A 16,923-nucleotide genomic window follows, 5' to 3' on the forward strand; every position below is an offset into this window, starting at 1 on the left:
CTATGCTAAACAGTTGGGCAACTTGGAGATTGTGTAGGTTGGGGAGAGGAGAGAAAAAGAGGGGAGAAGGCAAAGAAGGGTTAAAAGAAGAGGAGGGGAGAGGAGGAGAGGAGAGGAAAGAAAGGAAGTAAGGGGAGAGTATGATAATCTTAGAGAGATTTCATGGATAGACAAATGAACTAGTTCCAGAATTTAAAAAGATCATCATCATAGATTTAGTGCTGGAAAGGGCCTTAGAAGTAATATGGTCCAGTTGCCTCATTTCTCCAAAGTAGATCAGAACCAGGATTCAAATATAGATGTTGTATCATCTCCAAATATAACACCATCTTGCTTCTAGGTAGAAGGGAATTGAGATTGTTTTGGGAAAATCATACAGTATTTTGAATGATCACAAGCTTCTCTTTGAAAGAAAGTTCTATATTTAAAGCTTGTGTTCTTTTGGCAATTCTGTATGTCTGGGAGTCATGCAAGAGCAATCTGAAGAATTGAGGTGGTGAGAGAAAGGTGGTGGATTTGTATAGGTGGAATAGAATTTCCAATTGCAATATTGTGCTGGTAAGACCTTGTAACTAACATATCTCATCAAAGACATGGATGCCTGAAAGGAGAGATAGTCTGGTCATGTAGAAAGAATGCGGTTCAACCTGAAAGGTCCAAAGCTAACCAAGTTAAATCAAGAGATTTCAAGGAAGACTATATGTGTGTGTACATACATGTGCATGTGTGTACATATATGTGTGTATATCTATGTGTGTATATCTATATATCTATATAGATATATAGATATATATTTCTAATGTATAGAGGAGACTACCCAACTTGATATTTTGATGGGCTTGAGTCCACTGTGGGGAGAGTTGCTTCCCTTCCTGAACTCTATGTTCTTTTAGTTCACAACTTCCCTCTGTACTTTGAGCTGGCTATCCCCATGTCTAGAATGCTTTCCTGGCTCATCTTCCCCTTCTGGAATCTCTGGTTCAGTCTGGACATTACCTTCCATAAGAGCTCTTTCCATGTCTCCCTCTATTCTCCCCTATGCCAGTACTTTCTCCTCAAATTACCTGTAGTAAATTTATACTTTTTCAATGTCTTGCTTTCTGTCTTAGTATGAACTCTTAAGACAGAAGAATGGCAAGGGCTAGAAAATCAGGGTTAAGTGACTTGCCCATGGTTATACAACTAGAGACTCACTGGATCAATGCAAAATGGCACCATCTCTACAATGGAGACTACAATACTGAGAGGTTAGGTTACTTACCCAGGGTCACACAGCCCAGATATGTCAGTAAAAGGACAAACATAAGATGTCCTGGCTTACAACCTATTGTACCACACTGATCCTAGCACAAAGTAATTAAGCTGTTCAAAAATGCTTATTGATGGAAAGAGGAAGACCTAAGAACAAAGATTTAGAGCTAGAAGGGATGTTAGAGACCATCATATCTAAACTCTTCATTTTACAAATGAGGGAACTGAGTCACAAAAAGACTAAACAATTGGGTCTCATATCTGATAAGTGTTGGAGGGATATTGAAGTTTGGGTCTTCCAAATTACAAGTCCAGTGTTCTATCCACTATTCCAGCTGAAATTACACTCTACGTGCTTACTTATGAAACATCACTCTGATTCCTGCTTACCTATCTTGTGCACAAAAAGTACAATTGACTTTCAAAGGATTGTCCAGTTTATTCCTTGCTCCAGATATGTTTCTGTGAATCTAGCTATAAGAAAGTGCCCAAAAGAGTAGTATATTATGTATAAATGTACCCTAACATCAATGTTCTGTGACCAATGTTGGTTACCCCTCCTGTGGGTTGGGGACAGGCAAATCTATAATGAAAAAAAAATGGTCTTCTGAGATCAAATCTCTTATACTTGTTTGACATTCTCTCCCATTGAGGTGAGAACATGTCAGTTCCTTGTTCTAAGAGCCTCTGTGGCTCCCAATTGTCTTTGGGATAAAATATTAAATCCTGTGCCTTAGAGAGCCCTTCACAACTTAAATGGCAGCTTTTCTAGATGCCCTAGCTAAGTCTGCCTACTTTCTTTTATAGAACATTTCATCTCTTATCTCTGTCTTTTCCAGGCTATCCCTCATCCCTAGAGCATCCTCATTTCTGTCTCACAGAACCCTTTACTCTCTTCAAATTTCAATTCAAATACCACCTACACAAGGTCTTTTCTGATCCCCAAAGTTATGAAGACTCCATTTCACAAAATTACTTTGTATGTGTGTTTATATATATATATATATATATATATATATATATGTATGTATATATGGTTTATATCCAATACAACCTAAGTTCCTTGAAAGCATTTTTATTTTCATTTTCACTTTTCTGGCTTCTTTTCTATTACCAGTATTTGTCAAATTAATAAATTCGTTGATGGATTAATTATTCCACTAGAGAAAACCCAGATCAACTAAAATAACAAATATCCCTCATTCTCAGTCAAATACCAAGACGTATCCCCTTAACTTCCTAAAATGTCCTCCCTTAATTTCCTTATCATTTTACTTAAAACCATATCTCCACAGGATACCTTTTCCTCTTTTGGCTGTGTAGCCCTCCCACTTTGGCTCCATGGGCCTCAGTAGCCTAATCTGTAAAATGAGAGGATTAGACTAGATGATCTTTGTGGTCCCCTCCCTCCCTAGACCCCCGATCCTATGATCCTATAAAGCCATTTAATTTTTCTCTAATTAACTTAGGCTACTCTCTAATTAAGACAATTGAGATAGACTCCTTGAATCTTGCCTTGTTGCAGGAAGTTCTAGACACTAGCAAAAACACAGATTCTTTATCGATTTGTATGAGGTCCATGGAACAGAACCATTTCTAGACTTCCGATTCATCCTTGCCTTTCCATGCTTTAAAAGTAAAAGAAAACAAAATGTTTTTTGTTGGGGGTGAGGGAGCTATAATCTTTTAGAAGATGTCACACTCCTTTTTGCCCCAGTGGTGCCTTTTAATTAACATTGCCATGATAACGTAGCGCTGTTCAATATTGAGACTTTGCCTTGTTACTTAACAGGGAGAATAAAATGTAAAAGCTATTATTCCTTTAAGGCGTTCCAGGAAGAAAGCCAAGCAAGAAAGCTTTTGATGAAATGCACCCAGAAAGGTGAAGAGGGGAACCTGGTGCATTTTGTTCATTACTCCACTGCCTATTTTCTCTTATGCTTTTTTGTACAAAGCAGGTTGGTGTCTGGATGAGCTTTTTTTTTTTTTTAATCCTTCTAGAGAAGGCAAAGATCATGGAAAGAGAATGGAGAAAACATCTCCTACTGTACCAGTGTCTTTCTTCCTGCAGTATTTCAATCTTCTGGCTGACTTTGAGAGAGAGAAGGCATTCCTAGGACAGATCCTAAGGTTATCTACTCCGCAGGACTCTTCAGTCAAGTTTCCTCCACCAACGCCCCAGCTGACCCCTCCACATTGTACTCTTCTATCCATTGAACTTCCCCTTTCCATTGTTCCCATTCCCTTGATTTTGAAAAAAAAAAAAAAAACTAACCCAAGCCCAGAAGAGATGAAGCAGTTGTGACTCACCAACATGCCAGGCAGCAATAGCATCTCTAAGGACGTATGACATCATTCACCCAGTCTCCACATGGAACTTTCAGGCAGGGGGCTCCAAGTCCTTAGTTGGAGGTTAAGCGCAATGGTAGACCCATTTTCCACTGCGAAATCGGCACTTAATTGAACCTGGAAACACAAAGCTCAAATCAGCCAGGATTTTTCATAGAGTCAAGTTGAAATAGTTGAGAGAGAGAGAGAGAGAGAGAGAGAGAGAGAGAGAGAGAGAGAGAGAGAGAGAGGGCCCAACTGGCAGCAACTCCTCTCTGCGAAGAACATTTTTGTCTGTTTATCTAGAACTTCATAAAGAAAGGAATCCAGTGAAGCCTGACCCCAACCGTGTGTGGGTTCCCCAGGGGACTGATGAATCTGCCCATGCATTCTGCTAACAAGTCATGGCTGGAGGGCATCTCCACCTGTGCCATCATATCTGCATTGTTTCTGAAGTACTAGTGCCCATGCAGTTCCATGTGGACTGCAAAGAAAGTGGGCTACTTTTTAAGTTTTTTTTTTCTTTTAATTTTCAGTCAAATAAGAAACTGAATGCAGGGCATGTTGAAATGAACAGAAACTACATTGTCATAAAAGGCCTTACAAGGTCTTGTACTAGAGATTGCACAGAATTGTATACCAACCATTTTAATTTTTTCCAAATAATTTCTTTAAATATTTGTAAAAAAAAATACTTCTTTATATGTGTGTGTGTGTGTGTGACAATAACACAGATCAAAAAATGCCATCTACAGCCCATTTTGTGTAGGGTGACCATTGGAGACAGCCCAATACATTACTCTCTCAGCTGCTTTCCTGAGACCAATGGGATACCATTTCTAAATCCCAAACTCTAATCATAGTTCCCATTATATTTCAGTTTCCTCTGTGGGTTCTCAGAATTGTCAAACTGAATTGGGCTGCTATTGTTTGAAATGAAAGCTATGGTGGAGCCATGCTCAGCTGATTGAAAAGAAAATATCCAATAGGAAAGCTCTGGCAAGTGAAAAGTCATAGTCCTGAAGGAGCTGCCCCCCCCCAGTTCCTGCTCCCCATTCCATTAGATGTGAACTCCTTGAGAGTAAGGATTGGCTTTTATCTTTCTTTGAATCCTAAGTGCTTAGCATGTTGTCTGACACAGAGCAGGTGATTAATAAATGTTCACTGATTAATCTCAAAAATGTAAATATCTAATGCTCAAATTATCATAGAACTCCTTCCATCTTCTCAGGCTATATCTGATAGGTATTCAGCACATCAGAAAGTGATCTACTCAAGGGAAGGATATTTTAATCCTTCTTTATTTTGAGAGGGAGAGGGACACAGTAGATAGAGGGCCAGCCTAGGTACCAAGAATAACCTGGGTTCAAATCCCAGCTGATCACTTAAAGTCTCCAAGAAATCTATCCAGCACCTCCCCCCCCCCGAAACTCTCCAAGGCTACCAGAGAAGGTATTGATGTACCTATTTTGGTAAAGTGCAAAACTTTGTAAGACCTCCTCCAGAAAGTTCTGAATTCCAGTGAAATCATAAGTCTAGCTCCATCTTCTATTGCCTAGATGCCTAGAGCTTAGCATAGTGCCCAGCACCCCGTAAGCACTGAATAAATAAGAATTGATATATTACTTCAGGTAATATGAAAATTAATGGGTTATATAGTGAGATTTGCTCCTCAAGTGCAATATAATATATATTTACATAATATAATAATATATATATATTAATGATTATTACATATATATGTGTATATGTCATTATAGCTACATCTAGGTGATGCAAAGGGTAGATCACTGGCCTGGCATCAGGAAGATCTGAATTCAAATACAGCCTCAGATACTTACTGTATGACCCTGGGCAAGTTACAATCTCAGCCTGCTTCAGTTTCCTCCAGTGTAAAAATAAGGATCATTATAGAATCTATCTCCCTGGGTTATTGTTAGGAGGGTCAATTGAAACAATATTTGTACAGTGCACATCATAGGTGCTTAATAAATGTTCCTTCCCTTATCAAATGTCCCAAGTGTCTAAATTGCAGACAATAATGCAAATAGATATCACCATGAAATATTACCATAATATTCTATGAACTAGATTTATACAATTCCCAGTATCCGGAGAGAAAGGTGAAATACATAGGTCGGTATGATTGGTCTCTGTGTTATTTAGAAACACTACAATTCTAGATTCTGCCTCTACATAATCTGGATCTAAGGCTCAGCTGTTTGGTAATATGTTTGACACAACCCTAGAATCACTAGATTTTAACAATCTCTTGACCGTTGTCTCTTACTATGCTGTTCATCCTTAATTATGGAAAAATAGTAAGTGCTAAAATACTCTCTCTCTGTTTTTGGGTTGCCTAGAAATGTTGGAGAAAACAAAAATCCCACAGAGATGGGACATGTGGTTTTCATCTTGTCTAATCCACCCTAACTAGTCCTTTTATGTAGTACTAATTCCCTACGACAGGTGTAAAAGATAATTTTTTTGTGAAGGGAACAATAGAAGCAAGGGCACCCACTGGGATGTGGTACAGTGAGTGGAGAGACAGAGAATTGCTTTAAGAGTAGTTTTATAGTGGCAGAAGTAATAAGACTTGGGCCACCGAGGGAGATCCAATCTGGACTCAATACTTCCTAGCTGTGTGGCTCTGGGCAAGTTACTTCACCCCAGTTGCTTGGTCCTTACCATTCTTCTGCCTTGGAACCAATACTTAGTAACAATTAAAAAAAAAGAAAAGCAAGGGTTTAAAGAAAAAAGAAAGTAATAGACATGCAGACAGATATAAAGAATCAGAGAGAGCCAGAGACCAGGGAAAAGAGACAGAGATGGGGAGTGGGTAGGTGGTGAAGAGAGAGAGAAAGAGACAGACAGAGACAGACAGAGAGAGAGAGAGAGAGAGAGAGAGAGAGAGAGAGAGAGAGAGAGAGAGAGAGAGAGAGAGAGAGAGAGGGAGGGAGGGAGGGAGGGAGAGGGGAGTTAAGGGAGAGAGAGACAGGGAGACAGAGACAGACAGAGAGAGAAAGAGACAGACAGAGAGAGAAAGAGAGAGAGTAGTTCTAATATTTTGGGAAGACTTAATACCTGAGAACATTACTTCATTTTTAAAATGGAAATAATGATTATAATATTTACACTAGATGTCACAGTGCTATAATGAAAATATATTTTAAACCTTAAAACATTCAAATGTGTGGAATAGAGTATATGTTTAATAAATCCTTATTGAATGATTGTATACATGTGAGGTATTATTCAGTAATTGTTTAATATTTTATTGTCAGCTGAAAAATGTTGTAATTTTAATTATTTGGAAAAATGCAATATTAGACCCTGGGAAATAATAAATGATGTTGAATATATCATACAATGTCTAGCATATTACCCAATCATAAATACAATTGTTTAAAATGGCATTGAGTTCCTTTAAATATCTTGCTTGTTCAGGAAGTATTAGGATCTTGCCATGGTTGAGTAAGGCAGTTTGAATTTTCAAATTGGATTTAAAAAATCAGAAATAGTATTGTTCTATTTATATTTTCTATGTTTTAGACAATTCAAAAATATTGATTAATATTACGAGGATTTATCTACTGGCATTTTTCTACCATAGGTGGAAGTTAAATGGAACAGATGTTGACATTGGTATGGATTTCCGCTACAGTGTGGTTGAAGGCAGCTTGTTGATCAATAACCCCAATAAAACCCAAGATGCTGGAACATACCAGTGCATAGCAACAAACTCATTTGGAACAATTGTGAGCAAGGAAGCAAAACTTCAGTTTGCTTGTAAGTAGCAATTATACCACGTGGCAAAAACAGTATTGCATTTCTGTACCATTATGCCAAGAAACATTAAAAACCACTCCTTTAAAAAGGAGACACACATTTTTTAATTTGTTGTATAATGTTATTTTCTAAGATGTCTCATTTTATTTGGAAAATATCATGATTTGTAGGATAATTTGTTAAATCTGAGTGGGAAGAGAAAGTTCTATTTTTATGAGTGTTGAGATATTTTGGTGGTGTGTTGCTTTGTATGCACTTCGTATCCAGCTAGGGAGTGAGGAAAGCCACCTGGTAACTGAGAATAGCATATAACTATTTTAATCACTAAACTGTGATGGTGGTTAATGGCTTTAAAGATGCAAATACACATACAAACTATATTTTGAAATGGTAAATTCATTATAGATTCTATGAGCAGGTGTGGCAGGGGTAGCCTTCATTTCAGTATATCTGGTGGAAACTGAAGTTTCATCCACATTTTAAAAGGGGTTTCTGTGATTAGAAATTTCCTAGTTTAACATTCAGGCTCCTGTGGTAGTAGTATACTAATGCTGAAAATGTCATAATTACAAAGTCTAGTGGCAATAATATTGCAGAACATTCTCATTAACAAAAGCCTCCCAAGGAACACAACATCAAATATAACTAATATCCAATGCTTTAATCTATTATTGCCATTCAGATGCATTTTCATTAGCTGAGAAATGAATTTTCTAAGTATTATGTATGTGTGAATTTCAGGGTTATATTATTTGTGGATGTCTGCTAAGATATTGCTTCTAAATATTCTTAGAAGCAGGGAATGATAGGAAGATAATATGACTGATTGAAAGCTACACAGGCAAAATCTAGTCATTAATCAAGCTATTTCTTAATCTGTATATAATACAACTCCAATACCTAATCCTGTATTCATTAATAAAAAACAAATCCCAAGAGCTATTTCAAAAAGTGATGATAGAGATTCATAGGAGCTTAGAATGATAAGGAATCTTAGAGGTCATCATAGTACCTCCCTCACAAAAGAGGAATCCTTTATAATTTCCTTATAGGTAATTGTCATATCTACTTCTGTACTTTCATTCATTCATGCAGCTATTCTCTTTCTGGATAATGTTAATAATTGGAAATATATTCCCTTAATTGAGTAAAAATTTCCTTTGCAAGTTTCACCCATGCACCCTAATCCTGCCCCAGAAGATACTAAAACTGAGTCCAACATCTCTTACATGTGAGAATTCTTCTAATATTAGAAGACCCCCCTACACCATCTCCTATTCTCTAGGTTATAAGTCATCAGTTCCTTTAACCATTCCTTGAATAGCATGCTTTCTAGGTTCCTCACCACCAAAAACATATTTCCTAAACTCTTTGATAGTACAGATTATCTCACTTAAGTCTTTGTATCTCCAGCACATACTAAGTGTTAGGTTCATACTATACTTGTAATAAATACTTAATGAAAGGATGAATTAATGCCTTTATATAGAAGTTCCTGCTCCCATTTTTTTCTGTGTCTATCATTCCTGGCATTTAGAAGGTGATCAATAAATGCTTGTTGATGATTAATTCAGTCATGGGTCAATAGGACAATACATTTATAGCTTGAAGGGATATTGGAAGTTACCATATCATCTCCCTCTCATTTGGACAAATGAAAAACTGAGGTTTGGGAAAGTTAAATGATTTACACACCATCACACAGGTGGTAATTATCAGAGTTCTCTTAAAACATGATGCCCAGAATAGAATACAATATTCTGGATGGTTTGACTAGCACAGTGTATTGTGGAATTATTATCCCACTTGGTCTAGAATGGAATTTTGATTTCATATAGTCCAGCTCTCTCATTTTACAGATGAGAAGATAAAAGTGACTTGGAAGAGGTCACACAAGTAGTAAGTGACAGAGTTAAAACTTGCACCTGTGATCTCTGACACTACCAACTTAGTTTCCGTAATATTTTGTTGTATTTTTTTATCATATAAACGTAGAAACAATTTTAACATTTGTCTTTTGACATCGTAATCCAATTTCTCTCCCTCCCCACTCCCCAAGACAGCAATCTGATAAAGTTATATATGTGCTATTATGCAATACTTATTTCCATATTTGTCATATTATGAAAGAAGACACATCCTACATTCAAGAAAACAAAACTCATGAAGGAAATAAAAATGAAAAACGGTATGCTTTGATCTGCATGAAGGCTCCATCAGTTCTTTTTATGCTGATGGGCAGAATTTTTCATCATGAGTCTTTTGGAATTGTCCTGGATTCTTGCCTTTCTAATAACAGATAAGTCATTGACAGTTGATCATTGTACAATGTTGTTCCTGCTGTATACAATGTTCTCCTGGTTCTGCTCACTTCCCTAATAAAACCACTTGGAATTTTATAAACTCCCAAGTACAGTAAATCCAAACTCCCCAATTTTTTTTCTAATCTTGGAACTGAAGTCAACTCTTTCCCATTGTCAGGTCCTTTAGATTTCAAAGTTAGCAATCTTTCTATGGAAATATGCTATCTTGGCAGCATGAATTGAACTTTTAAGTCAATATGCCAATCCCTGGATAGCATCAATATGGGAACATCCTCCACAGATATGGCTCATAACCCATTTATAGCTTTACACTTTATTGTCACAACATATAACTTATAGTTTCAGAGTTGCCTGAGACTCAAAAAAGTTAAATAATTTACCCTCAGTCACATAGCTAGTAAATGTAACAAGGAAAATTTGAATACATGGCTTCTTGGCTTCAAGTTCTTTAACTCTCTTCACTATGCCATGCTGCCTCTGGCTAGACTTTATAACTCTATTGACACAGACTAAAATGATATAACCTTTCTTAGCATTAACCATCATTGCTTTATTTTTAGCTTATATATCAACTAAAACAGATAGATGATATAGATTTACATGATGTGGTTGCAGGTATCTCTTCCATCCTGAATTTGTATGAAATGATTTTTCACTTTACCTAAATTCAGTTTGCATTTATTCCACTAAATTTCATCATGGTTTATGGCTCATGAACCATGGTTCATCATTACTTTCCTCTTATGCCAGGACATGCAGTATTTTTGCTATGACTCCCAGCATTATGTCACCTGCAAATTTGATAGTTATGACTTGAAATTCTTCATCCAAGGCACCAATAAAAATGTTTAGCAAGACAGAACCAAGTAAAGAACCCTGCAGGATATTCCAGCTGACATTGATTGATTGGCCAACACTGATTCAGTACTGTTGCTCATTGTAGTTCAACAAACATTTAAGTGCCTGCTGTGTGCAGAGAAGGCCTCATTAGGTCCTGTGTGAGGTGCAGTGTTTAAAGAACATTTGGTCCCTGCCCTTATGGAGTATACAGTGAAATAGAGAAATGTGACATATACTCAAATAACTCTAACATGAAATAAAAAGTGAGAAGTATTTTAGAGCAAACAAAGGCCTCTGTGAAGTCCAAGAATCATTATTGATTGGAAGTCTAAGGAAAGGTTTCTTAAAGAAAATGTCACTTAACTTGGGCATGAAGGGACTGGAAAAAATCCATAGGTAATAAAGGGAGAGGACAAGGGACCATTCCAGGCACAGAGACTAGAATAAGCAAAGTAGAAGTGTGAAATTATATTGTTTATATAGAACAACAAGTAGTTAAATTTGGTTATATCAACAGGAAGAAAGGATATGATCAGAGAAGGAGGGTGAAACCAGAAGGTTGGGAGTCTTGAATGCCAAGCCAAGGACTCAGTAGATAATAGAGATCCTTCGAAGGATCTTGATCAAAATATTGAAGATAATTCTGCGACCAATTTGAATATGGTTGTGGGGGAAGGAAAGTTAAGCAGGAAAACAGAGGTAGATGAAGCTGTTGAGAGGTTATTCCATTAGTTGAGGTGGGAGAGAATGCTGTCCATATTTAGAATGGTGACATTGGAAAAGAGAGAAGAGAAGAGATATTGCAATTGACAGAAATTGGTAAGGGAAAAAGAAGAGTCTGGAAAAAAACACCAAGTTTCCAAATGCAGGCTACTGCGTGAATGATGATCACTCTAAAAGTGAATTCCAAAGAAAGAAAACATTTTTGTAAAATGACTGGCTATCCCTATCAAGGAGGAATAATAGTAGAGCAGTAAGAGATCTTATGTCAAATATCTAAGTTTAAATCCCCTCTCTGATGCTTACTACCCATATATCTATATTGGAAAAGTCACGTGAGTTCCCTTTGCCTCAATTTCCTCACTTGTAAAATGAGACTGTTGATTTTGTTGCCTCTGAAGTTCCTTTCATCTTTAGAATTTTGATCCTAAAAATGACTTTCCTACTAGTTACTGTAGTGACTCTATTTCTATCAGGTCTTGATCTTGCTTCCTTTATGTTATTTTACCTTTAAGCTCATTCTTTTCATATTTAATTTTCTAGGAAGCACCTACTCTGGCTATCATTCCTGTTTCCTCATTATTCTTCACTTGTACACTGGTTTATGATCCCAGTACTCTACTGCTCTCTTGAAAGCTACCAGTGATCTCTTAATTGCCAAATCCAGTGATTTTCTCAGTCTACTTTTTTGACATTTCTGTAACCATTGACTATGGTTTTTGTTGACCACCACCTTCTCCTGTATGGTTTCTTCTCCCTTAATTCCCATTTTAATTTTTTTTTTGCCCATTTCTTTTCCTGTCTTTCTGACTGCTGCTCTCACTCTTTGTGGGCTATAGGTAGGGTCTTTCCTGAACTTGGGTATCTCTTTCCAGATGGATGTCCTATTAGCATCCTAAATTCAACATATCCAAAAGATCTTATCATGCCTCCTTTCCTAAATCATGTCAGGCACACGCCTTCTTGTTTACTGATTGTACTACCATCTTCCAAACTAACTTAGTTCTAAAAATTGAGCTCATCTTTGAATCATTTCTCCTTCTAACTTCATTCTTAGTTAGCTGCCAAGTCTATGTGTCTTTGGTTTAAAGAGGTCTTAATAACTGAGAGATCACAGTATCATAGATTTAGAGCAAGATGGAACCTCAGAAACCATCTAGTTCAACCTCTTCATTTTAATGATTAGAGAAAGAGATTAGTAATTTGCTCAAGATACCAAAGGTCCCTACAAAGACACAATATGCTTAATTAAAAACAGAAGTCTGATGGTCTATCTGGAATGCAAAGAAAGGAGATAGATGATTTAGGCAAACAACTAGGACTATTAAGGACCTCCTATTTGCCAGCCATATGGTAAATAATGAAAAGAGAGATGTTGAAGCTGTAATAAAGCTTAGAACCATGACTGTACAACTATCATCTTGCTTTGGCTTGATGTCAAACATATCAAACTGTTTCTAACCTTCTAGTGAATCCCAGACGAATATTATTTGTAAAAAAATTTTTGCATGTGTTCAGCCTTTAATTTCCACTGCTCTTGGGCCCTGGGTTCAGAACTTTCAATAAAGCAAACTAGCATTTCCTTTGTAAATTTAAGTTTTAAAGACTTGCCTCAAAGCCCCAATAGGTTATGTGTCTTACTCAGTAGCACATAAATAGTATGTATCAGGAGTAAAACTTGACCCCAGGTCTTTCTGTCTTATCCAAGGCTGATACTCTCTCCACCATACCTCACTGAGTATACAATTGTAAACATTTCCAAATATACACTTTTAAATGGATTTATTAAGAACAGGTAATTCTCTATAGGACAAAAAAAAAACATTTTTAGGATCTGAAAAAAAAATGCCTTGCTCACTGAGAGAATGTATCATGTCTTATCAAAATATAAATGTAATAAAGTTTGGTGGACCACTTTTAAAAAAGATAACAAATATTCATAAGATCATAGATTTACATCTGGAAAAGATTTTAGAGGCCAATGAGTACAACTTTTTCATCTTACCATTGAGAGGTGACAGATAAAGAGCTTAAGAGACTTGACCAAAATAATTCAGCTGATAATTGTCTTTTTTTTATACTTCTTACTCAGCTCCAGTTAGGTATGGCATCTTTGTTGAACAGAGTATTTATCTAGGTTCCCAGAGCCTTCTCTTCTCTGTTGCCAGGATCCCTTTCCCTAAAACCATATATCTTCAAGTGACTATTCTTTCTAAATCCTTGTCTCTCTTGAATGTTGGTGTCTACTTCCTCATCTGGATACAGTATCTCCTACTAGACCAGTATTTCACCTTCAAAACTACCACATGTGGGGAAGGGGAGGACAGAAAATTTCCTTCATTTTCTTTCTAAAAGCCCCAGCAAAGTTTTACCACAAAAAGATTCTAGCCTGCAATTCCTTGGAATTTTAACTATGAAATTCATTCAGGACTTAACTATGTAAAGCACTCAAAAGCAGAGATAATCTGTTTGCTTGGTCAATTGCATTATTCTTTTCTTGACTCAATCAGAACTATATATGCCTCATCCAAGGATGAGGAGGGTTTCTGTATTCAATTTACAACATCTTTGAAAACTTGTGGTTATATTCAGAGACATCTATGACTACTCCTGATGTGGAAAGGGGTGGGGAGAATCCACTCCCTTGCATTTAGAAAATCTATTTACTGAACACTCCATTCCCTTACAATAGTTACAGTATGAGTGGTCACTGTTGAGTTGATGAAATGAAGATAGTTCTAAACTGGTAGTCTTTAAGACCTTAGTTGAAAATTTATGACATTTGACCTTAGCCAAGGCACTTGACCACCTAGACCTCAGTTTCCTTAGCTTTAAAATGAAGAGCTCCTACTAAATGACCTCTAAATTTCATCTTAGGTCTCTCATCTTATAATCCTAAATGAGTTCCCAGATCAAGCTGACAGATTTGCATGACTATGAATTGTTGCTTGAAACTTTTGAAAGCATCTTTCTGGGGAAGATGCACATATGCATATTGATAAATACCTTCTTGGGGGAAATAAAGATATATTCTGATTGTTTCTCATCCTCATGTCATTCACAAAACTCCTCTTTTCAGTCACTCTTTCCAACCTCCAGACCATCTCAGTCCTACTAAATTTGCCCTCACACTGCATACTCCATTGACATTTCTCTCATTTCACAAACCAAGTCCTCAATCATAAATGCTATCTTCCACCCATGCTACTTCATTCACCAAACTCAGTGGGAAATATCTACTTGATTATACCTAACACCAGAGGCAAAGGAATTGACTGGAATTTCTCATAAAATTCTAGAAACTCACTGGAATCCTGCAAGATCAAGTCCTCTTGGCTCCAAGGCCAACTCTCTATCTCCTATCCCATAATGCCTCTGAAAATATTTCTATAACTTGGATAAAAAGACAGCCTTTTCCCCCAAATGTAGCATCATTCCTATGGGGCTTTCCCTAACTTTTACTGAATATCCAGAGAGTGATTGACCAATTCCCCACTCAGGGACCCAGAATATTTGCAATATGTCTAGAATTTCTAGTAGTATTAATCACAGTCCCCCATATACTGTGGTCCCCATTGGCTGAAGCCAACTTAGACAATGGAGGAGGCAAGGCATATGTGTGGAGAAAATACATAGTCAAAGAATAAACTCACAGTTCTTGGTTATTGGATATCCTATCTTGAATATATAACTAGCATTCTTTTATGGTTCAAGTTGCCATATGCCTTGAATTATCTGAGTTTCTCTTTGTTCATATTTGTCTTTGACTTCTTTCTCTTTCTGTTCTCTCTCTCTTCTCCATCCTACTAGTCCTTTCTCTGTGAATATGCTAAATGGGTGGGAGGTAAGATAAAGAGAAAGGAGAGAAAGTTATAAAATGTTCTCCTCCTCCAAGATTATTTGGCTTGAAATTCTCAATTCTAGATATAAAATCTGCCACCATTAGGGATGGAACCCTCTTCAGTGAATTCACCAATTGATTTCTTATACTTTTGTCCATGGTTGGATTATTACTGATCTTCCCAGCCATACTCATTATATTGCTTTCTATCTTGACTCAGAGATATATAACTTGAAAAGAGATTTTTTAAAAGTGTTGACTCTCCTGTTTACATATTTGAAACAGTTTGACATATTAGAGTAGAAGAGGAGCCCAGTCCCTATCCAAGGAAGTATAGATATTGGCAAGGAAATAAGCTTGTATATATGGATAAAATTATAATAGCTAATATAATTTGAATAGGCCAATAAGGATAGGAAAACAATTTATGAACCTTAACAGGACAGCTAATTGGCACAATGGATAAAAATCTAGAAAAGGAGTCAGGAGAACCTGAATTCAATATTACCTCTAATACTACCTTTGTGATTCTGGTCAAATCACAATCTCTGCCTCTTTTTTCCTCATCTGTAAAGCTAGGATAATGATAATAGCAGCCACTTATCAGGGTGATTGTCAAGCTCAAATAAGGAAATATTTACAAAGGTCTTAGCCCAGAACATGACACAGTAGACACTTAATAATTTTTTTAAATATATTATCTCATTTCATTTTTACAACCACCAAGAAGGAGAGGTACTTTTATTGCCATTATCTTACCAATGAGGTGGGCAGCTAGGTGATACAGTAGATAGAGTACAGAGCCTAAAATCAGGAATGCTTATCTCCCTGAGTTCAAACCCAGCCTGAGACATTTACTGGCTATGTGACCTCGGGCGAGTCACTTCACTCTGTTTGCCTCAGTTTCCTCGTCTGTAAAATGAGTTGGAAAAGGAAATGGCTAACCTCTCCATTATCTTTGCCTAGAATATGTCAAATGGGTTGCAAAAGAGTTAGACACAACTGAAATAACTGGACAACAACAACAACCACATAGATGAGGAAACCAAGGCTGACAGCGGCTAAACCACTTGACCATAATCACACAGCTAATAATTATTTAAGACAGGATTCAAACTCAGATTTCTCTGACTCCAAAGACAGTGTACTATTCACCATAGTACATAAATAAAAGACCTACATCCGTCAACAGCCAAATCCAAATCTGTCTGAAAGCTATTATGTTCCTTACCTCAATATGTCGATTTTCACTTATAAATTAGGTGTATTAAAAGACACATGTACAACATCACACTACAATACCTCCTCTTGTAGAAAAGGAGGATATATTGTCTTGAGAATTTAAGTGGCTTGTCTGAATTGATTGAGTTCATAAGACAAGTTGTTCATTTTTCCATTTTACCTTGTTTGACACAGCCTGTTAGTCCTCAAGTAGATTTGAACACAGCTTTATTTTGCTTCTAAGGGATTCAGATTTTCTCCCAGGAGACGAGTCTTTCCTTCATAACTGATGTTCAAGAAATGGATTCGGGAAGTTGATAAAATTATTTCCTTTATAAAAAGAAAGTAAGATTTACAGGTTGCCTGTCAGGGTTTGCTTGCTTGTTTGTTTTTTAAATAGTATCTAGATGGTACATTATAGTCAGCATAGCGAAGATTCATTTGACTTCTCTATAACTTAAAGAGTTTTAAGGAGTTCTTTAGAGCTCTTGATGGTAAAGGGTCCCGCTTGAACTCACGCAGCTTTTCTGTGAAGAAAGCTGGTCTTGAACATTAATCTTCCTGGTATGAAACCCTCGTCTCTGGCCACTATGCTACAATGCCTTGCCC

The 16,923-nt window shown here is 36.8% G+C and overlaps 1 protein-coding gene across 20 annotated transcripts in view; it reads left to right on the plus strand.

The window, feature by feature from the left end:
* LOC100619412 (contactin-4) overlaps window positions 1-16,923 on the plus strand; it is a 1,170,520-nt gene that overhangs the window by 793,384 nt on the left and 360,213 nt on the right. For all 20 annotated transcript variants that reach the window (XM_007500110.3, XM_007500117.3, XM_056804538.1 and 17 more), the window contains one exon: window positions 7,193-7,368. In XM_007500110.3, coding sequence (XP_007500172.1) covers window positions 7,193-7,368 — 176 coding nt within the window. The remainder of the gene's footprint in view (window positions 1-7,192; window positions 7,369-16,923) is intronic.

The sequence above is a fragment of the Monodelphis domestica genome, chromosome 7, assembly GCF_027887165.1.
Source record: "Monodelphis domestica isolate mMonDom1 chromosome 7, mMonDom1.pri, whole genome shotgun sequence".
In the NCBI taxonomy this organism is placed as follows: Eukaryota; Metazoa; Chordata; class Mammalia; order Didelphimorphia; family Didelphidae; genus Monodelphis; species Monodelphis domestica.